The 25491-nt window shown below is 44.2% G+C and overlaps 2 protein-coding genes across 8 annotated transcripts in view; both read right to left on the bottom strand.

Moving 5' to 3' along the window:
• The window catches only part of LOC126284945 (DNA ligase 4-like), a 616842-nt gene that overhangs the window by 529548 nt on the left and 61803 nt on the right, over positions 1–25491 (bottom strand). The window lies entirely within an intron of this gene.
• Positions 1–25491, bottom strand: part of LOC126284944 (DNA ligase 4-like) — a 295121-nt gene that overhangs the window by 207843 nt on the left and 61787 nt on the right. For all 6 annotated transcript variants that reach the window (XM_049984208.1, XM_049984209.1, XM_049984212.1 and 3 more), the window contains exon 3: positions 19816–19973. In XM_049984208.1, coding sequence (XP_049840165.1) covers positions 19816–19973 — 158 coding nt within the window. The remainder of the gene's footprint in view (positions 1–19815; positions 19974–25491) is intronic.

The raw sequence follows: 25491 nt of genomic DNA, 5'->3' as shown, positions 1-25491 counted from the left end.
ATCTTGCTCCTGAACAATATACTGTTGCCAAGGAGGAATTTAATGCAATGTTGAAGGAAGGCCTCATTTGCCCGTCCAGTGGGCCTTGGTCATCAAGCCACCATTTAGTGCAGAAAAGAATAGTGCATAGGGTCCTTGTGGTGATTACCAAGCCTTGAATGCTATGGCAATACCGGATTGGTAGCCTGTTCCTCTCTTGAAAGATTTTAATTATGCATTATGTGGAGAAAGGTGTTTAGTTTATTATTTTATGCAAAGGCACACAGATTCCTGTTGCCGAAACAGACATTCTGAAAACGGCCATTATAATGCCATTTGGTCTGTTTGAAAGTGTGTTTATGATGTTCAGATTGAGAAATGTTGCTCACACATGAAAAATATTTATAGATTTCGTTTTGCAAGGGTTGCAGTGTTGTTTTGCGTATCTTGATGATATACTCACATTTTTAGTGACCCCAGAAGAACACTCACACCACCTGACTGAAGTACTTAAATGCCTTGATGAATATAGAGTAGTGTTGAACACCTCAAAGTGTGTTTTTGGCCAGATAGAGGTTACCTTTTTAGGCCACCAGATTTCATCAAAGGGATCACTGCCATTACCACAGAAAGTAGAGACTATATGACTATTCCACGGCCAGAATCTGCTAAAGAATTGCGATGATTCTTGGGAGTCCTTAATTTATACCAATGTCACCTACCTCATGTGGCAGAACTCCAAGAGCCTCTTACCATAGCTTTAGCTGGTCCTAAGGTTAAAGGTAAAATGCCGGTATTGTGGCTGGAGTTGATAAAAAATGCATTCGAAGCAGCCAAAAAAGTATAGCAGATGCAGCCCTTCTTCCACATCTGGCTTTGGAAGTACCTCTTGCGCCGGTAGTAGACCCTAGCCAGATGGCACTCAGTGCTACCTTGCAACAATATGTAGACAGAGCCTGGCAGCCTCTTGCATTCTTTTCACGAAAGCTGTCTCCTGCGCAGAAGCAATGGAGAGCATAAGACCATGAATTTTGGTGATTTATGAGTTCATTAAATATTTCTGTACACAGTTGGAAGCTAGAGTTTTTGTCATTTTTAAATGACAAATGTTCTCTGAGACAATATAATCAACTGGAGTTCATCGCACAATTCACTACTGATGTATGGCATATAACGGGAATCGACAATGTCATTGCAGACTGTCCATCCCAGATGAGCAGTAATATGAAGATTGTATATTTTGCATAGCTAGTCTGACCACAGGAATCTGACTCTGAGACTGTTTACAAGATGCCATCTCTGGTCTTCAACTTCAGCCAATTGACATTCCAGCTACAAACACAAAGTTATATTGTGAGGTTTCACACTTGTCCATTCGTTCCTACGGCACAACGCAAACAGCCCTTCGAAAGTCTACATAATTTATGTCACCCTGGCATGAAGGCAACAATTAGACTAACAGCTAGCCGTTTTATGTGCCCTGGAATAAAAAAAGATTGTCACACGTGGGCTCGTGCATGCGTACAGTGACAGCATATCTTATTCATGCTGTGGACAAGAACACAATATCAAGATAGTCAGTACAACACACACAAGTTGCCACTATGGCATCATTTATTGCAGGGCTGTATTTTTTGAAGGAGCCGAGTGTTGCAGGTCCTGTTACATGTACCATCACTGGTTAACACTATGCATGCCTTCTACACAAATGCCATTCCAGCCCTTCAACAGCATGGATGTGTCGGTAGGATATTTTTTATACATGATTCTGCTCCTCTGCCCATTGCATAGCCAGTGAAATAGCTGCTGCAAAGGCACTTTGGAAATAATAGAATTATTAGTCATCATTTCCATATAGCCTAGCTATCCAGATCACCTGATATTATTTCACATGACTTTTGGCTGAGGGATTATCTGAGAGATGATGTGTACAGTGCTCCAATTACGAATATAGTTGAACTGACGGCACGTATTTTGCAACTCATTCTCAATGCGACTCCTGAGGCGTTCTTATCTGTTTCTCGAATGCAACTTTAAGCAGAAAACGGTGGAGCATATTGAACATATACTGTGCTAGACTCATTACAATTACAAACCCAAGTCACTTTGCTTTTTATGCTGCTTTTGGCACCACAGCAATTATAGAACAATGCCATTTTGCTTTTTATGCAGTTCTTAGCATCAGACTAATTGAATACCAATTTTTCCTATCCAGTGTGTTATGACATCGCCATAGTGTATGGGCTTACCTAACTAACAATGCCACAACTGTAGACTGCTGAACTCTGAACTTGGGCAGTCATACACACTCAACATTACAGATGTGAAATCAAACCTTAGCCATCGTATTGTGATTCATCTGTCATTTTGTAGCCGACCACATTTACAGTAAGATGCTTACAGTGCTATGATTGGTAAAATTTTCATATTATTTTTTTTTTATCCAAGACATTTAGCAGTAATATACTGTTAAAATTTGACATCATTCTGGGCAATGGTTCTACTTCTACAACATTTTAAACTGGAACTCAATTATGGGCACCTTGAAGATTAGTAACAGCAGAGGGCCTGTAACACTTTGTAATGGAATATCTTCCTCTAGCATTACTTTTCCTTAGCAGTAGTTGTTGATACCAGTATTATTTTTTGAATTTTGGACAGGTTTCAGTTGCTTTTCTGAAAACTTTCATATAATTTTATACACAATATGTTATATCTCAAGCTACAATTTATGAAAAGGAATTACTTTATAAAATATTTTATTTATGATGTTCTAATTGTTAAGTAACAATTCTGAATGTACAGTTAAAATTTTGTTTTTTGGAAACATTTGAAATTATGAATTATTTGCCCACTTAAAATTTCTATTATTAATTATGCAATCCTGTACTGTTTTCTATGCCCTTTAGAATATTGTTATTTCCGCAAAGTGAGAGAGTCATAAGCTTGCTTCTGATGTGATTGGATTTATTTTTTGTTCAAACACTGTCATTTCGGCTCTATTAATATGAAAAATCAAAATACTTATGATAAACTAAAATGTGAGGAAATCAATGGAAACTATACTTACAAAAAACATTCTGCTACAACAATCTTCCAATTTATTTAGTTCAAACCAACCGTGAGGACCTGATGTTAGATTTTAAGCTTCGAGGATCGGACCTCTAGACAAGATTAACTGCAGCCATCTCAACATGACAAGTTAAATAAACTTGAAAGTTTATCGTAATCTTCGCTCCTCTCAAATCTTCATAAAAGACTTTCCTTATTAATTACTTGGACCGGGCATTGTTTAACGTAGAAAATATATAGGAGAAGGAAGGAGGGGGGGATTACAACTCCCTTGTGGAATGCCAGACATCATTTCCGTTTCACTCTATGACTTCTTGTCAGCTCCCACATACTGTGACCTTCTTTACAGGAAATCACAAATCCAGTTGCACAAGTGAAATGATACTCTATAGGCACACAATCTTATTACAAGCCACTTGTGAGGAATGATATCAAAAGTCTTCTGGAATCAATTTGAGCTCCCCTGTCAATAGGACTCATTATTTCATGAGAATAAAAAAATAGTGGTGTTGCACAAGAAAAAGCTTTTGCTATCGAGTACTCTCCTCAATTTTGTGTCTCCAATAATAGCCAGCAATTTGTGTTGTGGAGTAGATTTTTGCATCTGTGTTGACTACTGTCACACTTCACTAGGTGGAACGATTCAATTAAAGAAGTCAGGGTCAGTCTTATCCCATAATGATAACCTGTCTAGATTTCTTGTCAGGAACAAGGCAACACCAGTTAATTGGTGCAGTCTGATGGAACAGTCAAATGGGTGCCAGCCTCAGGGTCTTCTGGATTAGTTGCACCCTGAGCCACATGCTCTGAACTGTCAGGGTCTGCTTTTTTCCCTCGCATGGCTCTGTTTGGGCCTTCAGCCAGCATCATGGGTGGCTGTCAGGTGTAGTAGTGAGCCAGAAAGGTCAGCTTTTGTTTGTGTTGATGTCAATTGAGAACGCTGACCCATCATACATGTCAGTCGAATCCATGACCTGTTGTGCCATCGATGCCACTGTCTCCTAGCCAGCCGAGCCCTGGGCCAATCAAGGTCTCATTGCGGTGGGAGGTTCATAATTGGTGCACAGCCTTGTTATTGCCAGTGGACCAGCCACTACCCCACCCTCCACAATATACCATCCCACCAGTGAAGCCAGCTGCATCAGAGTTGTCTCTTTCAGTAGATCTGCTGCCCAGGAATCTTATGCACTATCCAGTTTTGCAACAGAGGTCATGGCAGAAGCCAGGCTATTTTCAGTACTATGTGGCCTTTTCATAGGCAGTGAGTGATTTAGTACCCTGTGTAGTGTTTCGTGATATTTGTAAACATCCCAAAACACTGTCGGAAAGCTGTCAACAAGAGATGCTTGTGAGTCAGTCTAATAAGGATAAATGTAGTGGGAAAGGGAAACTGTGTGTTTTCCTTTGTTGTATGCAGGGAATGTGGAGCAGTGGTGGAGCCAGAGAGAAGGGTTCCAGTAAAAATGGTATTGCAACCACTGGTTGTCCGGGAGTCATTTGTGCCATGGTGCAGCAAGTGCCTAAATCTGAGTGTGTGTGTGTGTGTGTTTGAGGTTTACGGGCGCTAAACAGCGTGGTCATCAGTGCCCAAACGCATAGAAACAGGAACACAAACGATGAAGGGACGAAGACGGACGCCGAACAAGGAGAACGGCTAAAAGACACAGGCCTGACGCAGTTCCATATGCGCACATACAGAGGCAAAACAAGAGGAGAAGAAACACACTAAAAAAGGAAAGGAAACACAAGGAAAAGAGAACAGATACCGAAGGGAAACAAGGAGGTAATCGTGACTGGCGGACCTCTTACCTAAAACCTGGGTGAGCCAGTCACCCAGCAGCACATTAAAACCTTCTCCCTAAAATCCGAGGCAACAGATTGGACAGGACACAAAAACGTAAGACCTTAACCACAGTCGCTGCGTCGTCTTGCAAAATAGAGGGCAAATCCGGTGGCAAGGAAACCACCGCCCTCTGGTCAGAGAATAAAAGACAGTCAAGTAAAATGTGGCGGACAGTAATCTGGACGCCACAAGCACTGCAGATTGGGGGGTCCTCCCGCCGGAGTAAAAAACCATGCGTGAAGGGACTGTGTCCAATGCGGAGGCGAGTGAGGAGAACCTCATCCCGCCTGTATGACTGGTAGGACGTACGCCATGGTCGCGTAGTGGCCTTTACCAGACGCAGCTTATTGTCAGAAACTGCCAACCACTCCTCTTCCCATTGATGCATAACACGAAAACGCAAAAGGGAGGTTACAGCATGGAGGGGGACGGCACATTCAACAACGTGAGGGAGGGAACATGCATCTTTGGCAGCCACATCCGCCAGTTCGTTTCCCCTAATACCCACGTGCCCCGGCACCCAGCAGAAAGAAACCTCCTTCCCCTGCCGTTGCAGGTGGAGTAGGGCATCATGGATGTTCTGGACGACCATATCCGCTGGGTACAAGTGTTGCAAGGTCTGAAGGGCACTCAGGGAGTCAGAAAAGATGAGGAACTTAAGACTGGTAACACATCTCATCTGCTCCAATGCCCGCAAGATTGCAAACAATTCGGCATCGAGGATGGTAAACGCCGCAGGAAGCCGTAACTTGACGACTCAATCAGGGAAAACAACAGCACAACCAACAGTGTCCCCCTGTTTAGAACCATCTGTGAATACAGGTACATGGTCCGGATGCTGGTTTAAAATATCGTAAAATAAGGAGGTAAAAACAAACGCCGGAGTGCAGTTCCTCCGGTTCTCCGACAAGTCTAAAAGGATGCTGGGCCTCTGGAGCAACCAGGGAGGCAGGCGAGTAAAACCTTGTTGTTGGGGGGCCACACGCTCCACACCAAGGGACTCAAGCAAATGCTTGGCACGAATCCCAAATGGTTTTGTTGCCCTGGGACGACTGGAAAAGAGACGTTCCATAGGCGGTCGGGCAACGGTAGGGTACGCAGGGGAGGTAGGACAGGCAAGGAAATGACACACCCGTCGCACCATGAGGAGTTTCCGCCGGATGGCGAGCGGCGGTTCCCCTGCCTCAGCACACAGGCTGGGGATGGGACTGGTACGGAAGGCACCAGTGGCCAGCCTGATACCCTCATGGTGTACTGCGTCAAGGATCTTCAGATACGAAGGCCTTGCTGACCCATACACGGTGCAAGCATAGTCAAGACGCGATCGGACGAAAGCCCTATAAAACTGCAGCAGACGCGCCCGATCTGCTCCCCAGGACCGATGGCTCAGACACTTCAAAATACTCAGTGCCTTCAGGGCCCGCACCTTGAGGTCTTTAAGGTGAGGCAACCACGACAACTTGGAATCAAAAGTGAGGCCCAGGAACCTCACAGTGTCTCTAAAAGGAAGAACGGTGTCCCTCAGACGCAATTCAGGGGAGGTAAAAAGACGCCGAGAACGATTAAAATGAACACACACAGATTTGTCTGCAGAAAAGGTAAAACCCGTCTTTGCAGTCCATGCCTCTAAGCGCTTTATCGTAAGCTGTAACTGCCGACTAGCACTGACAAGACTGGAGGAAGAACAGAAAACAGCAAAATCGTCCACAAACAAGGAGCATTGGGCAGGACTCCGGATAGTGGACGTGATACTGTTAATAGCAACGGCAAAGAGGGTGACACTTAAAACGCTGCCCTGAGGAACACCATTCTCCTGCACGTACAAATCCGATAGCACATTACCAACCCGATACCGAAAGAGGCGGTGAGAAAGAAAGGACCGAATGAAGATGGGGAGACGGCTACGAAAGCCCCACTCATGGAGTTGATTGAGGATAAGGCGGTGCCAAGTAGTGTCATACGCCTTATTAATGTCAAAGAAGACCCCAAGACAATGCTGGTTACGTAGAAAGGCCTGCTGGATGGCGGCCTCAAGCAGGGTCAAGTTGTCTATAGTGGAACGACATCTCCGAAAGCCACACTGAGAGGGGCTAAGGAGCTGCCTGGTCTCGAGCAGCCAAACCAGGCGGCGGTTGACCATGCGTTCCAACGTCTTCCCAACACAGCTCGTCAAGGCAATACTCCGATAACTACTGGGATGCGTTCGGCCTTCCCTGGTTTGAGGAGGGGAATCAAAATTGCCTCCCTCCACGAGTCAGGGTACGTGCCAGATAACCATATCATATTGAAACAGTTCAGGAGAACTTCCTTGGATGGCAGCAACAGGTGCCGCAGCATGCTGTACCGGATTTGATCATGACCAGGCGCAGTATCATGAGCCACAGACAGCGCAGAATCCAGTTCCCACATTGTGAAGGGGCAGTTATAGGGTTCAGAATTTAGAGACCGGAAGTCCAAGTGACCCCTTTCGACGGCAGTGCGGTAGCGGCAGAAATCTGGATCACAGTTAATAGTGGCGGTAGATTCTGCAAAATGCATGGCCAGTGTCTGGGCAATGTCTCTCGGCGCCGTGAGGAGACATCCCTGATGCAGCAATGCCGTGACAGGTAGCTGGCTGAGTTTCCCGGAAATCCTAGTGATGGCTTCCCATACTTTCGTAGAACTAGTGGAGCGAGAGATGGAATTCAAGAACGATTGCCATGACCGTCGTTTGCTCTCTTTAATCACTCGCCGCGCTCTGGCCCTTGCCACCCGAAAGGCCGCAAGATTGTCAGCTGAGGGACGGCACTTGAAGCGGCGCAGTGCTGCACGGCGGGCGCGGATGGCTGAGTGGCACTCAGTGGTCCACCAAGGGACAGAACGCCTCTTGGGATGACCGGATGACCGTGGGATTGACAATTCAGCAGCATGTGAGATCACGGCTGCAACATGGTCTACCCATTCGTGGACGCTGGCACGGTGTTCCAAAACAGCCAGTTGGCTGAAAAGTGTCCAGTCAGCTCTGCAAAGGTGCCACCAGGGCGGCACTGGTAATGCCACAGCCTCATCCAGGAGGCGAATCCAGAGGGGGAAGTGGTCACTAGAATGGAGGTCAGCTGCAGCCTCCCACAGAGCAGAATCCGCGAGTGCTGGAGAGCAAAAGGAAAGGTCAATAGCTGATGACGATCCGGAAGCAGTACAGAAATGAGTGGGAGCACCAGAGTTGAGGAGGCACAGTTCTTCAGACATCATGACGCTTTCCAGAATGCGACCCCTGGGGCAAGTAGTCGGAGAGCCCCATAAGACATTATGAGCGTTGAAGTCCCCCAGAAGAAGAAATGGGCGAGGGAGTTGGCTAATAAGGTCCGTGAGAGCCTCAGAGTCTATCGCATCCGGAGGTGGTAAATAAACAGAACAGACTGTGAGCCTCCGACCCACAAGAATGTCAACTGCAACTGCTTGCAAGTCGGTGACGAGAGGGAGCTCAGATGAGGGGTGCACGTCACGGACAAAAACCGCAACACCGCCCTTTGCCCTTTGCCCCGTCAGATCATCTTTTCGATATACGGTATAGCCGTGTAAAGAAGGAGAATCAGTGGCCCGAAAATGTGTCTCTTGGAGACATAAGCACAAGGGGCACTCTCGTATAAGGAGTTGTAATTCGGCCACATGTGTCCTGAAACCATTCAGGTTCCACTGTAATATGGGAGCCAGTGATCAGGGTGGCTGAACTTTCACCCTGCCTCTGTGCTTTGGAGGAGAGACCGTACTGGCCGGAGATTTATTCCTGGGGCGAGAAGATCGCTCCCGGTCGACATCAATGTCCATAAGATCCGATGACGACCCACGGGAGATGTCAGACAGTACGATGGCATCATCATCGGACCGACGCTGACTAGTCTCCTCAGGTGGCAGAACCTTCATCTTCTGAGGCTTTGTCTTGGGGGGCTTGGAATGCAGAGCCTTGTCAACAGTTGGAGGTTGACTCGCCTGGGCAGAAGGCGCCATATGGGGGGAGGCTGGAAGTACCTCAATGTCAGCAACCACGGCCTTGTCCGATGTAGCGGGGAGAGCCGCAGATTGCAAAACAACCACAGCAGCACAAGTGCACTGGCAAGCGCAGGTTTTAGTGCTAACACTAGCAACCTCTGTTTGTGTAGCAACAGTGGCCAGTTGTACCGGTTTTTTGAGAGCGGAAGCGAAAGATGTTGAAAACACAGGAGGTTGCATGGCCTTAAAGAGCTTCTTGGCCTCACCATAGGGGATGCGCTTAGATGTTTTGATCTCCTGTACCTTCCGCTCTTCGAGATAGATGGGGCAGATCCGGCTCCAGACAGGGTGACTCCCAGAGCAATTCACGCACTTCACAGGCGATGAACAATCGGCTCCGTCATGGGCAGGCTGACCACATTTACCGCACGTGGCTATCCCATTGCAGCCCAACGTAGTATGCCCAAAGCGCTGACATTTAAAACAGCGCATTGGGTTGGGGAAATATGGCCATACGGGCAAACGTAAGAACCCCGCTTTAACATGCTCCGGGAGTCTCGGGCAACTGAATGTGAGAATAAACGAGTCAGATTTGACGAGGTCCCCATTGACTCGTTTCATAATGTGCTGCACGTCAACAATTCCTTCGTCAGCCCACTCAGATTTTAGCACGTCTATGGGGATATCCACCAAGTCCCTACACGTCACAACACCCTTACTATAATTCAAAGTGGAGTGGAGCTCGGTCTCGACAGCGTACTCTCCTAGACAATTTGCTTTCCGAAGGGCAGCGACTTGACGGGAACTAGAAGTTTCAACTAACAGAGTCCCATTGCGCAGTCGCTTTACAGATTTCAGTGTTCCTACAATTCCCTCAAGACCCTTGTGGATGTAAAAGGGAGAAACCCTCTCAAAGCTACCCTCCTTCCTTTTAATGATCAAAAACACATTCTGATTATCAGCATGTGCTCCGTTACTACATTCTGTTAAATCTCTAGCAACACCAGGCGCTGGAGGACTCGCAGCGCGTAGCCGCTTTTTCGATGGGGTGTGTTTTCCTACCAGCGGCCCACCCAAGCCACTGGTAGGGAGAAATGTTGAGGTCGAAGGGTCCATTGCGGTCCCACGAGCAGCTAGGGAACTAAAAGTCCGCTCAGACAGAGCCCCGCATGCCTGAGTAAGCCTTATACAACTGGGGTGCGGCAGGTGCCCCAGAGGTTGCCCGCTTGCGACTGTTCCACCCCAACAGCCATGCATCTTCTAGGCGCGGAGCACACCGAAAGATTGAGGGTTTTTTATAGAGGTTGGCCTTCCTCGCAATCCAGGCGGTCAAGCCAAGATTACCATTCCCCGCAGCACACAACATTTCACCGCCGCGCCGTACGGTGGTCGCTGAAGCATGTTCGGGGGTTACGGTGACAGGACACTGGCGGCGCAGACCAGTCCCCACCTCAGGACCCCGGGGTCGCCAAGCCCGTACTCAGCAAGTGAATGCTGAGCCCCTGGGGGAGCCTAAATCCGAGAGCCATGGAGTAAATGATGCACCAACAAGGGCATAATGAACAATTGAACAGCAGTAGTTGTTGATCTGGGTTGCTCTCTCAGGTCCTAAAGTACACGTGTATGAATGTTTCTGAATGTACTCGAAAGAGTGGTATTACTGTAGCAATTGTTTGTTGTGCAGTTAAAAGAAATGGTGAAAATGTTGGGCAAAATATGCCCCTGTTTGTGAGAAGTGAGGCTATTTATTTAGTAGTGCAGTAGAGAGAACTTGTGGAAGCATTCCAGGAATCTTCACCGCAGCTGGGTCGACAGGGAGGTGGCACAGAAGGATCCGGGTCACCAAACAAATACACTGACAAGAGAGGATAAGGTAATACTACTTTCATCTGGCCGTGTATTAATGTCAGCAAAGTATTGCCCAGTTATATTGGCATGGGGCGTGACTTCCCGCTAGTGTTGGTATAAAACCCACCACAAACCCTACAAAATAAACATCAGCAGGAGATGGGGGAAAAATACACTACATCTGCCAGCAGATGTTGAGATGCACAGTGATGAGCTGGTGTGACTACTGCAGCAGAACGGTGCAGAGCACTGTCACAAAAGGCATGTGTAAGTGTGGTATGGGAAGAGCCATTGACTCACTTCTTTACTTGCCAGCAGCAATAGGCCTGGCTCAACAGTTCTTATGTGGACATCAACTACTGTGGACTTGGCCTTCGCCTCGCATCATGCTGTTTACCATGTGCTTAATTTATTCAGTCACTCATGCAGGTTGCATTGTGATTTGGCGTGCTTGTCTTCATGTGGTGTTCGGACTACCTGCTCCCCTGTAGACTGATTCTCATGTCATGTTTCATTCCCTCTTCGCAGTTTCAGCTCCTTGGCTTGTAGTTCGGCCAGTGTCAAATAGTATAGTTATATTTCGTACTGACAGTGATGGTTTTGTGACATTGTCATGCCTGTGCAGATACATAAATAGCAACATAAGATGTTCATACAAGTGTGTTACTTTTCTTTTTTTCTTAGTGTTAAACTGTGCTGAAACGAAATAAACGTTGTTGAAATCTTGTGTTTTGGGTTCCAAAAACCTCTTAAACTGTGACAAGAAGCCACAATCAAGTAATACTATAATAATTATTTTGAATTAGATAATATTTTAGTGTCCTTGATGGTGCATGTATGTTCGTCATAAAATAGGCATTAAGTTGCTTCAGAATTTTAATTCTCAGCTTCAGTGTATTAACATCACCTAATGTTGCAATTATGTACGTGTTTGTTCAGCCTAGTCGAATATTTTGTTTAGAATACTGAGATTTGTTTCTCTCTTGATATGGGATGATGAATGGTTCCACAGCATGCTTCAACATCTCTCACACACAATTACCACATTTAATTGCTAACTGCATCAAATTGTGGGTGCAGTTTCTAAACATAAGCACAAAACACAACAGTATCTGAGCTATTAAGATAAGACAAAATAATGAACTATGACACATATGACAAAACAGGAAGACCAAACACAGTAATGCCCCCCCCCCCCCCCCCCCCCCCCCAATTTGCACTTCACTAACTCGAAATTTTAGATGAGTTTATTGCAAGGTGAATTGCCACTTTACTGTATGGAAATCACTTACTGCAAAATGCTGAATGCATCACCTCCTTTCCCATTCAATTCATTTATGGTCCATAAATATAAATGTATCATTGTTGTTCATAAGCATCCAACAATGTCAAAGCCTGCTCAGCTCACTCACTGAAGCCCGCATGAAAAGTTGTGGTAAATTTCATTTCTCTGATAGTTACAAGTGTATTAAAGAATTGTGCAGTACAATAGTGTAACCAAGTGAGAGTTAAGAGTGAACAGAAGATAAAATGAGAATGCTTTACAAAATTAGAGCTGCAGTTCTGCCCAGTCCTGTGACAGATTGGCACTGCTAAGTCGCCTGTTTATGACCGTAAGAAAACCTGTAATAAAACTTTGGATTTTGAGCTGAATGAAGATTAACTAGCCACAAAATAAAAACAGACTACTGGGAAGAAGCTGACCACCAATGATGATGCTGTGTAAAACTGCCACAAACAAGTATACTTTGTTCGAGTTCTGTACTTAAACTGTGTCAACCTACTGGCTACAGTGGAAAATATTCACAGATAAATTAAGTCAAACAGATTTCAGGGTTATACTGGATGGCTGTTCAGATTCTGTAAGTGGCATGATATTTCTAACAGGAAAGTGTGTGGGGGAAGTTTAACTGCAGACATTGCAAGAGGTGAGCCTTTCCCTAAAGAATTAAAGAATGTTTTAAAAGCAGGAAGTTTATCTTTGTCACAGTTATACAATGCATATAAAATTTGATCTTTTTGGAAGTCCATCACTGACAGTACATAGGCCAGCAGGAAATACAGTAGAACATCTGGATATAAAGTGAGTAACAAAGAACTTCTATATGGTAATGCTGATGGTTTACACAATTTAAAATCACTTATAATTGGGAAATTAGTAAAATGTAGGTCACTCTCACATATTATGTAGCATCTCCCATTCATCCATAACACTAACAAAGGAATTTGGATTACCACACAATTATTTTCTAATTGTATCAAGAATGATTTCGTACTTCAAGTTCAAAAATTCCAAACTGAAAGTGTGCTGATATTTGGTAATGCTCCTGTTCATCCCCCCGATCTCTCTAGTAATGATGGAGCGCATTGCACAAAAGAGTCTCAAATAAAAATAAGTTCCTTCCTTAAGCGATGATGAAAATATTGACATGGCATCAACATCAGAGAGTAGTTCCTCTTTGGCTGCTGCGGAACACATCATTGTAGATCCAGATGACACCAGCAAATAGCCGGTAGGGTACATACCATTCTACAGTAAACATAGCATGTAACTTTCAGGTATAGTGCATAATCTTATTTTTCAATAAATACAGTAATGTACCTATGCAGTGGTTATATATCAAGAATGTAACTACTGAACATGTATTGGAAAATTAATTTTTTTAATTGTTCACTATTGTGATAACATTACATTAGGTGATGTTAAATTAAATATACTGTATAATATTTCACACAATATTACAGTTTATCCATTTTAACCACTACACACACTGTATGCAATAATCCTAATTATAGTTTCAGGTAATTATCTTATAAAACATTCCTATAATTTGGAATTTAAATAATTTGAACTCTGTCTTGTCTCAGTCAGTCTGAAATAAAAACGTCCTATTGTACATAGCAATTAATATCCAAGTACAGGGCACGACATTCAGATTGGTAGTTGCATTAAAAAGAAAAAAAAACATATTCACAACAAACAAAAAAATAAGTTATCAGAGATATTCAGTAAGTAATGCATCACATTTGCTTTCCATCCAGTTTCATTAAAAAAAAAGGCGGAATTTGTTTGGGACATTGTAGAATATTCCTGCTTCAGCCCCTTTAGTTTCATGAAGCTTGATAGGTAGTGACATTAGATATTGCCTTAAAAAAAGGGCCTGTAATGGAGGCAGAGAGCTGTCTTTGAATTTCTTTTGGCAGGAAACCAAAGAATTGTGGACATTCAGAGGCACTCGCAGAATGTCTATGGAGACCTGGTGCTGAACAAAAGCATCGTGATTCGCTGGGGAGGGGGGATCTGTTATCACCTCAACAAGGTCATACAAAACTGTGAGATCTTCCGCTTGCCGGCCATCCGCACACAGCTGAGAGTCTTGCAATGTTGAAACATGTGGACACTCTCCATCAAAGTGACCGATGAATCAAAATCCAGTACCTCGCTGCTCAAATAGACATGTCTTCTGGTAGTGCTGACACACTCACCCACCAGGTGCTTGACCGCTGGGTTCCTCAGCACCTAACAGGATACCATAAAGAGCAATAAAGGACCATTTGTGCAGAATTCCTTGCACATTATGAGGCTGATTTTAACAATTTTTTGTCACACGTCATGGTTTCATCGCTTCAAACCGGAAACAAAATTGTTGTGACTCACCGATATTTCAAAGTGCACCGCGCAGTTACGCACGTCCTCTAAATGCGGCACTGTCTGCCAGCCATGCAGCAGCAGCGCCACCTAAGCGGCCAGCCAGCCAGCGGCTGCTAGACTTGGACTCAGTTATGATTTGACTGTTAAAGTGTACACACGTCTTACTCTGTTTACTTGATCTGTGACTTTCATGGCTACTTTAGAGCAACTATTGAAAGGTCTCATAGAGTAGCAAACACTTCTCATGAATGCGATTCGTGATTTCGTTGCGGCATCGAATGCAGGGCATCTCTCATCATTGTCTCTACCCTACTTTACCTCCTTATGACGAGACACGGAAGACTGGTCTCATTACGAAAATCGTCTTCGACTGTACTTCTTGGCATTTCACGTCGCGGACGAACAAACATGTAAGTCTCTGTTCCTTTGATGGATTTCACCTCAAATGTATTGGTTGTTGTTGCAATTGGCTCCTTCAAAAGATCCTGCGTCTTTGTCCTTTGCTGAAATGTGCTCATTTCTGCCCGTCTATTTTCAAAAGCAAACACATGTGGTAGCCTCTCGTGTTGCCTTTTATCGTTGTCAAAAACAACCGAATCAATCCTATCACACTTGGGCTGCTGAACTTCACGGCCTCAGTAGATAGTGTCAATTTGTTACTGAAGTTTACAAAGAATCCTAAGCCGATTCCATGGTACAGGATACTATTATCCAATCGGTGCCCGACAAAGAAATTAGGCAATGTGCCCTTCAGCCGGCAAATCTGACTCTGGATGAAGTCCTATCCATTGCTCAGTCTTTTGAAATTTCTTGCGCTACTGGAGTGCAAATAGAGGCATGAGGCAACAGTAAATACAACCTCTGTGCGATGTTGATGAAGCGTGTGGCATGTTCCCGCCAGCCAACGTGACCACAGTAAGCTCCCAAGTGCAGCCTCGGCCTAATCGTAAACAAACCTCTAAGAAACTGCATCAAAACCCATGGCAACTTCCTTCACGTCTGCGGAGTTTTACAAAACATTCACAAGAAGATTGTCCATAACGTTGGACTGTGTGTCACAAATACAAAAAAAAAAAGGGTCCTGTGTCATCCGTTTGCAAATCCGACCGCATACATTATGTTCATGAACATGACGCTGCTGCTGATTCTGTGTTGTCTGTCAATTGTACTTCTTCCCTTTCAGGGAAGTTATTCCTCACTGTCCAAATACTTGGTCGAGATGTTCGCATGCAGGTGGATACCGGTTTTGCTGCCACTACCTTCAATTCTCAGACGTATCTTCAGTTGGGTTCTCCAATCCTGTCACCTGTAATTACAGACTTACAATAAACAGGAGATTTCTCTCTTGGGACAATTTAATGCTGAGGTATCTTACAAATCTGTCGTTCACACTGTTCCCATATTTGTGGTCGACCATAGTAATGCGGAGAATCTTTTTGGTTTCGGTGCCCTTCGCTTTTTTGGGTTCTCCATAGATGACTCTGTCAATACAATGCTATTCCTTATGCTCAACTGGATTCCTTGTCGACAACATTTTCTTCCCTTTTTTCTCCTGGGTTAGGCCGTGCAAATGACTTTGAATCTCATATCATGCTCAAACCCACTGCTCGGCCTAAGTTTTTTTGGGCTTGGCCCATTCCTGTGGCCCTTCATGATCAGGTCAAATGGGAGCAGGATCTTCCTGGCAGATTAAAACTGTGTGCCCGACCGAGACTCGAACTCGGTCGGGCACACAGTTTTAATCTGCCAGGAAGTTTCATATCAGCGCACACTCCGCTGCAGAGTGAAAATCTCATTCTGGGGAGCAGGATCGTCTCACTGCTTCAGGGGTCTTGCTTCCTGTCACTTCCAGTGAGTGGTCCTCTCCTGCTGTTGTCGTTGCTAAGCCAAATGGTGTACTGTTGTCGTTGCTAAGCCAAATGGTGATATTTGTCTCTGTGGCGATTTCAAAGTCACTGTAAATTCTCAATGCCTTATTGATAATTACACTATGCCTCGACCTGAAGAATTGTTCACTAAATTTGCTGGAGGCCAGTATTTTTCTAAACTTGACCTGTCAGAGGCTTATCATCAACTTCCTCTCGGCACTCCTTCCCGGCAGTTTCTGGTCCTTAACACACCTTTTGGCCTCTATCAATACCAACTATTGTCATTCGGAGTTGCCAGTGCCCCTGCTCTCTTTCAGCGATTTTTGGAACAATTATTGCTCACTGTCCCTGGGTGTATAAATTACATGGAAGACATTGTTGTCACTGGCTCCACCACTGACCAACATCTTCAAAATCTCCATACACTTTTTCATGTCTAACAGACTGCTGGTCTTAAGTGTAATCTTCAGAAATCAAAATTTTTTCAGGCATCTATCATGTACTTGGGGTTTCAACTCTCTGGGGATGGCATTCATCTGCTTCAGCAAACTGTCACTGTGATCGATGCCCTTCCTCGCTGTACATCTGTTAAGGAACTGCAGGCCTTATTGGGGAAAATAGCATACTATCACAAGTTTTTACCGTCTGCTGCTTCGGTGGCTCAGCCATTGAATCGCCTGTTGCATAAAAACGTGCCTTTTCACTGGTCCGCATCATGCGATGTGGCTTTCCAGAAATTGAAGACTATGCTGAATCGACCTGGCCAACATCTTTTTCTTGCCAAGGACGCCTCTCAATATGGGGTTGGTGCAGTCCTTGCGCACCACTTTTCTGAGAGTTCTGAACAACCCATTGCTTATGCCTCCAAAACGCTCATGGATGCCCAACAAAAGTATTCTCAAATTGAAAAAGAAACTTTTGCCATTATTTATGCACTTCATAAGTTTGTGTGTTTTTCTCTATGGATCCAAATATCATCTTGTTATGGATCACAAACCACTTCTTTCCTTGTTTCATCCATCAACGTAACTTCCCGACAAGACTGCACACCGCCTCCAGTGTTGGGCTCTTTCTTGTCTCATTTCAATTATGAGATTCATTTCTGGCCGACGGCTCAACATGCGAATGCTAATGCACTGTCTCACCTTCCCATGGGTCCTGATCTGGCATTCAATAGGGACGATCTTTTGTATTTCCACCTGGATGTTGCCCGAGCAGTGGGTTGTGGACAGGTTCCCCATCACTGTGGACCGGCTGGCAGCTGCTACAGGTTCTGACCGTACCCTCTCCCAAGTTTTACGCTGTATTGAGAATGGTTGGTCAGATCATCCATCCACGAAGACTTCTGATCTGTTGTGGAAATACTACGCTTTGCGTTACTGCCTCATAGCTAGGGATGGTGTTATCCTCCTTTCCACTGACAATGCTTCGCCACGTGTTGTGGTACCTGCATCTTTGCGTGCTTCGTTCTTGCGCCCCCTTCACCAAGGGCACTGGGGTGCCTCTCGCACAAAATCTCTGGCGCACAGTCATGTGTACTGGTACGGTATCGACTCTGAAATCGCACACATGGTCACAGCCTGCAGCCCTTGTGCATCACAGGCCGCCACCCCGAAGTCATCTATGTCACCATAGCCTTCGCCTGAGAAGCCCTGGGAGCATATTCATGCTGACTTTGTGGACCCTTTTTTAGGTACTTATTGGCTTCTCATTATTGACACCTACTATAACTTTCCTTTCATTGTCCGTTGCACGTCGCCTACCACTGCGGCAAACCACCAATGCTCTAGCTCGGACTTTCTCTTTGGAAGGCCTTCCGTCTACTCTTGTTACTGATAATGGTCCGCAATTTTTGTACCTGTCACGGCATCCTGAATGTCACGGCCACTCCATCCCATCCACAGTCAAACAGTGAGGCTGAACGACTAGTCCGCACACTTACGGCTCAGATGAGAAAACTCCTGCCTTCTTCTTCTGCTGATGATACGCTTCTCCAATTTCTGGTTTCTTACCGTTTCACCCCCATGGGCGACTACAGCCCGGTTGAGCTATTACATGGCCGACAGCCCCGCATGCTACTTCATCTTCTGCGACCTTCCACCTCACAGTCGTGGGTGCATTCGCTTGGCCGGTTCACTGCCGACGACCTTGTATGGGTACGGGGGATATGGCAGGTGGTCAAAATGGAGTCCTGGCCACCTCTTGCAACACTGTGGCCACCATCTGTATGAAATCCAGACCGACACAGGTGTTGCAGTGCATCATTCGGACCAGCTTTGGCCTCGTGTGCCAGCAACCCCTGTTCCGGATGCTGCTACACCACCTTCAGCTCTACCTGATGCTCGGGATAATGGAATCTCTCATTACTCACAATGCAGTCCTCTCACCATCATATCAGTGCCAGCAGAAGAACTGACGCCACCAGGAGACGTGCCCATGCAGGAACCAGATGACCATCATCTGTCGGAGCAACTCTACTTGCCTCCTTCTCCTACAGACGCAGACACATCACCTGTGTCTCCTGTTATAACAACCGGACTTGGTGCAACGGGCAGATTGGTGCACGGGGCCCCAGCAGATTCGTCCCCCGCGTCTCCTGTCATCTTGACCCGTTATCATCGGGGACACTTCCGTCCATACGAGAAGCCTCCTCCTCGAGACTTTACGGCCAGTCAAACAACACCTATGGATGTTAGCAAACTACAGGCTATCTGAGACATCAAGACCTGTGCAAAAAATTCAAAGGGGGGAAAAGTGTTGTGACTCACCAATCTTTCAAAGTGGGTTGCGCAGTTACGTGTGTCCTCTACATGCGGCGCTGTCTGCCAGCCATGCAGCAGCAGCGCCACCTAAGCGACCAGCCAGCCAGCGGCTGCTAGACTTGGACTCAGTTATGATTTGACTGTTAAAGTGTACACACGTCTTACTCTGTTTACTTGATCTGTGACTTTCATGTATTGCGTCTTCCTTGAAATATATTTGTCCAACTTGAAGTTGTAACGAAAATTGCAATCCATGAAGTGCTGCCACACCATCTCTTCTCTGCAGAAAAAGTTCAAAACCACACTCTCAGACAATAAAGTCATGGTGATGGTCTTCTGCGAGTCTTGAAGGGGTTTTTCTGTTTGATGTCCTCCCTCATGGTGCAACAATAAACTCCAAAGTGTATTGTGCTACATTCAGGAAATTGAAGAAACAACTTCAGTACGTTCATTGCCATAAAATTGCAAACAAACTTCTCCTTCTCCATGATGACACAAGGCCTCACACAAGTTTGTGCATCTGAGAGGTGCTCATAAAACTTGATTGTGGATGATGGGGAGATTGCTGACGTAGCAAGGCGATGGCTCTGATGTCGACCAGCAGGCAAACAGGCCCTCCCAGTGAGGCACTGTAAGACCACTGCATTGAACACAGATTATGTTGAAAAATAGGATCTTGTAGCCAAAAGAGTGGGTAATAATACGATGTATTAGAAACCTGAATAAAACCAACCTGCTTTCAGGAAACAATGTGTTGCATTACTTATTGTACATCACTCGTGCATGGAGTAAGGAAAAATGTAGTCTCTGGTTAATTCATACCTAAATTTCAGCAGTTTTAATGCATCCATCCCATCTTTAGGGAGACAAAGTATGCGTATATAAATCTTAGCCAGAGCATGTTCTTTAACACCGTATGCTAATCTTTCTCCGTCAAACTTTGGTATCAACAACCTTAGCACTGGATAGAAGCTGATTTCCTGAGAACAATGAAAGACCAGAGTGACTGGAGTTATTTAAAGGCAAATATCAATCAATGGGTTAGTGACATAAAACATTAAGAACAAAACACAAACATTGAAAAACAACAAATAGGGTAAGAAATTTATTTCAAAATTAAAAGAAAAACAACAGAATATTACATACAAAAATCCAGGATGGAATGTAACAATATTATGAAAAGGGAAGTTGACACTCTAAGACAATGAAAGTGCAGGCCGTATTGGTAGAAGACTACTACAAAATCAAGGGTGAGATAAAAAAGTGTGAGATCAAGTCCCACTCGTAAACTATGGAACCTAAGCAGACTTTATGATTGGTCATCAAGGACAAACCACCTGATGCTGCACCCATCAAAATAAAGAATGCACTAACTACAGAGGGCTTTGGGGTGACAGCTGTACATAAGGTCCCAAAACCAGTTCCTCAGGGGGAAGGGGGAAATGGTTGCAAGAAAGATATTAACTTTCTACTGGTGACTGTAAATAACAACAAGACTCAGAGAGTTTTTGAAGTCCTATATAAGCTTTGCTTCCGGGTAGGGACAAAAGAGTATAACAAGTGAGAAGATCCAGGTTTAACCACACCAGCCAAAAGTTTAGCATAAAATGAAGATGTGTGAAGTGTGCTGGCCTATATTTAACTAGATTATTAGATTGTGCTTGAAGGACAGGAAAGCTGACCTCAGTTGTGCAGATTGCAGTGGCAAGCACCCACCAAATTACCTAGGTTGTGAGGCATAACAAAAATTGGTGCTTAACAAAAGGCAACAGAAAGCCACCTCCAAGCTGCTATTGAGGTTGGCCAAAAAAACTTGCCAGCATGGGAATTTTCAACCGCAGTCCAGCCAGTTTCCTCAGTAGCACCTGTGGACCTTTCCCCTGCACTACTCTGATGCTGTGCTCTCTCCAGCAACATTGACTGACTCGCCTCCACCACCGGTACTCCCACAGTACTCCCACCACCTCAAGTGACAGCCACCAGCATCAGTGGAGCCAGTGTCATTCCACAACACACAGCAACACCACCACACTCCAAGCCCGAAGAGCAAGTTTATGGAGGTTAGGGCATTATTCGTTGGCCTCAACCTCAGCAACATAATTAGGAAGTTTAAAGAAACCATTAAAGTGGTCCGTACCGAACCAAATAAATTTCCAAAATAATGATAATTGCAGAGGCCACCCTATCATTATTTGGCAATGGCCCGTAGATATCTGGAACTTACTGATCCTGCAGATCCTCAAATGGAGTACCAGTGTAATTCATGAAAAATGACCCAGCTACAAGGATAATCCCAAAAGTAAGGTCTCCTATTTTTTTATAAGTACATCGACCTGTTTATTTCTACAATGGTTTACATCAGTTTGCAGCTTGAATATTTAGCTATTAGTAACACAAGAAAAAATAAAGAAAATTGGAGGTAGGACACTACTGGAAGCTTGTAGAAGCCAGAGGCACCTGACATTTTTAGTTGCAAGGAGAATAACGGTGAACTGTATGTACAGGATGGGAGGGGTGAGACTGATGAGTGGACACCCAGTAGCAGTGTTCTAAAGTACAACATTACATTGCCTGGTTTATTGCATGTATCCTAGGAGTTTGAATATTTGCAAGCCAGGACCACTGCACTGCATAGAGATACCTGTGTTTGCCGAGGCTTAGTAGTTGGCTGTTATATGGAAACCTTCCATTTAATTATGGAGGTGGGAACTAAGTGTCAACCAGTGTCCCATGGTGGTACCACTAAACATCAGGCCGACATTCACCAAGGGAATCCTCAACCACAGTCCATTGCAACACTCACCAGAGTGCATGCAACTTGAGTTGGACATAAAAAACAAACAGGTGACACAGACAAGGCAAGGCTGATGTTGGTGATTGTTGGTGAGTGAGGAGGAGGAGAGTTCAGAGCATGGGGCTAGACAGCTGCAAATTGGGTTAAAATGGTTCTAATGGCTCTGAGCACTATGGGACTTAACATCTGAGGTCATCAGTCCCCTAGAACTTAGAACTACTTAAACCTAACTAACCTAAGGACATCACACACATCCATGCCTGAGGCAGGATTCGAACCTGCGACCATTACGGTCGCGCGGTTCCAGACTGAAGCGCCTAGAAACACTTGGCCACACTGGCCTGCTGCAAATTGGGTATAGAATCTTATAGGGTTTCCGTCAGGCCCAAGGGCTCTGTTCAATTTTAATGATTTCAGCTGTTTCTCAACACCACTGACATTAATATCTGTTTCACACATCTTTTTGATGGTACAAGAATTAGTATGGGGCAATACTCCAGGCCTTTTAATTTTCAAACAGATTTAAGCATTTCTGCTTTTGGTTTGCTATTCTCAACTTCAGTTCTAGTCTTGTCCATGAGTTACTGTACACTAACTTTGATGCCACAAGCAGACTTTAAATATGACCATAATTTCTTTGAGTTTTGTGAAAGATTATCTGACAATCTTCTGCTACGGTAGTCACTGAAGGCTTCACAAATTGTTCCCTTGACAGCTAAACACATGTCATTCTTCATATCTCTATCTACAGCCCAATGCTTTTTTTACACCTATTATGCAGTGACCTCTGTTTCTTTAAAAGTTTCTTTATGTGACCGTATACCAAGGAGGATCTCTCCCATTATGGACTGCCCTACTGGATACATATCTAACCAGTGCATGGTCAACTGTTCTTTGAAACCTGAGCCATAGTTTCTCTGCATCTCCTGGCCACAGCAAAAAGTGTAAAGTTCCTCACTGTATGACACTATTGTTGTTCTCTCTAGTTTGCTGTATATATAAATCTTTCTGCTTGGTTTAGTTTTTCTTTGTGTTTTGGTAGTCATTGTAGCTATAACTGCCACATGATCACTGATATCAGTTTCAGTGTGAACTTCGTCAAAGAGGTCAGATCTGTTTGTTGCCATTATATTTCCATCATGAGAGGATTCTGAACTTTCTGTTCAGAGATGGCATTTATTAAAGTTTCATAGGATACTTGTCATGCCCCCATAAACAAAACTATAATCACCCCACTTGATTGATGTATGATAAAAGTCTCCTCCAATGATTACAGTATCATTAGTGATCTTATATAGAAGTGAACTGAGGTTCTCTCTAAAGTTTTCAGTTCCATCGGGAGAATCTAGAGGTTGACAGAGGGACCCTATTATAATTTTTTGCCCAAACAATATCACTTGCCACTTCAACTTATATCTCAGAAGATTTGAGTTTCTTGTCTACTGCAATAAATACACCACCTCCATTTTCCATCTCCCTGCCCTTTTGGTATACACTTAAATTTTCCTCAAAGATCTCACTACAGTCAACTTCAGGTTTTAACCAACTTTCTGTGCCTAATATTATTGGAGCATCAGTGTCTTTTAGGAGTAATTCAAACTCTAGCACTTTGTTGAGGATACTTCAGCCGTTACCCACCAGGCTTTTAATACTCTCATCTGCAGAAAGCATTTCTTGGATGTCACACTGATAATTCTACGTTTCCCAAATCTATTGTTATCTGGATTGGTTTGAGAGTCACCTAATCTAAAAAATTAAAAGAAAATTTAAAAAAAATTCTTTGTGGGCATCCCACACACAGTCAGCTACTTGGATAGCTGCCTTTGACGTGTAGTGTGCATCTGACCTATTTAGGGGGACCCTACAACACTCAACCCTACAATGCAAGTCTATGAAGTCACAGCCTAGGTTGCCACAGAATGCTCAGAGTCAATTCTTCCACTTAACCAACAACCGGGAGGCCACAACCTGTTCTGGGGACAACAATGTAGATTGTGAGCTTTACTGAAAGTTTGTGAACATGGCTGGTATTCTCAACCCTCTCTGATAGTCACTAGAATGATTAAAGTATAACATCAGAGCCCAGATGACAGACATCATTTGTTCCAATGTACACCACACTCTGTAGTTGGTTGCACCTTGTTACCTCAATGGCCCCCAGCAAGTGTACACAGTGTTCCTTCCCACCCCTTGCTGCCATTTCCCTAAGGAGTACCATCATTCGCAATTTGTCTGCCCACTGCATGACATTCCAATATGAAATAGAATCTTATATACATCCTGTTTCCTAATACTTAAGTCATCTTGGACATAAGCCAGGCAAGGTTCTCACATGTGGACGAAACACAGATTTAATTTTGTGACTGTTAAGTATTATTCCAACTCTTGAAGAATTTCTTCAAAGTATGACAAAAACACCTTGAGGTTTTTACATTATACTCCCTGGATCAGTCTCCATTTCAGCTGGAATGTAAGATGAAACTGCCTCTCTGACTAACAATCTGTCATAAAACCATATTTAGATTTGATCAGGATCAGAAACAACACAATCTGCAAGTTTTGGGTATGCACTCTTCTCTTGGAGCTCCATGCTTCGCATCAAACACCCTACTATTGTCTTCAAACTTCCTTCACCCATGCCAATTTGGTATTTCAGCATCTGACCACATCGACCAACATTTAAGTGTCATCTAGAAAATCTTCACACTTCCGTGACAGACCTAATTTCTTAATAATGACAAACACAATGTTATATGCTCCAATCCTCCATTACTACCGGCATATTCTCTCCTTTATCCTTCACCTCTTGGCCATTCAAAGTAAGCTACTGTGCATGCGAAATATTCAAAGCTAATTGCATCAGTAGGCTACATGTCACCTTGTATATACACATATTTATACAATAGCTGAAGCAACAATTCTGTATTGTAGAAAGGGAGGAAAGCCACAAGGCAGCACACATTGAAGGAAATTCCATGATGGAATATAATGTGTATACGACCAAATAATAATAATAATAACAATAATATTAATAATAATAAATCCCCGTGGAGGCCCGGGAAAAGAATAGGCCTCCGGTATGTTCTGCCAGTCGTAAAAGGTGATGAAAAGAACAAACCACTAATAGGGCTAACCCCCCTTTTAGTGTGATTAGTTGGTTCAGGACACAACTAAAGAAGCCTCGAACAAGCGCCGTCATGGTCGGGGACGACGCTTGAACCCTATGCCCGCCCACAATGGTAACAACACCGCTAGCCATCTGGAAAATGATTTAAATCCAAATAGAGGTGTTTTGCAGGATATGCTTCCTGCAACCACCCTAGAAGGAAAACAAAGACAGAGGATGACATGGTCAGATGAAGTTAATCGACACCTAATGTTCTGTTATTACCAAGCAACAAACCTACGAACCAACACAACTGGATACAGATCACAAGTATACACAACATTTATTACCAGATATCCAAAATTAAAATTTTTAACAGAACAACGACTAGCTGATCAGATCCGTGTAATAATCAAAAATAACAGGATACCCCAGTCAGAATTAGAAAACATCAAACAACAAGTACAACAAATACTGGAACAAAATTATGTGCAATCAGAAGAAGAAGAAAATACAGTGATGGACTCACACATCCCAGAGCAAACAAACAAAGAACAACACGCATCAATTAAACAATCAGAGGAAAACGAAATCTTAA

Source organism: Schistocerca gregaria, chromosome 8 (genome assembly GCF_023897955.1).
Source record: "Schistocerca gregaria isolate iqSchGreg1 chromosome 8, iqSchGreg1.2, whole genome shotgun sequence".
NCBI classification, from domain to species: Eukaryota; Metazoa; Arthropoda; class Insecta; order Orthoptera; family Acrididae; genus Schistocerca; species Schistocerca gregaria.
The sequence above is the reverse complement of the archived record's forward strand: the minus strand, read 5'-3'. Positions and strand labels throughout refer to the sequence as shown.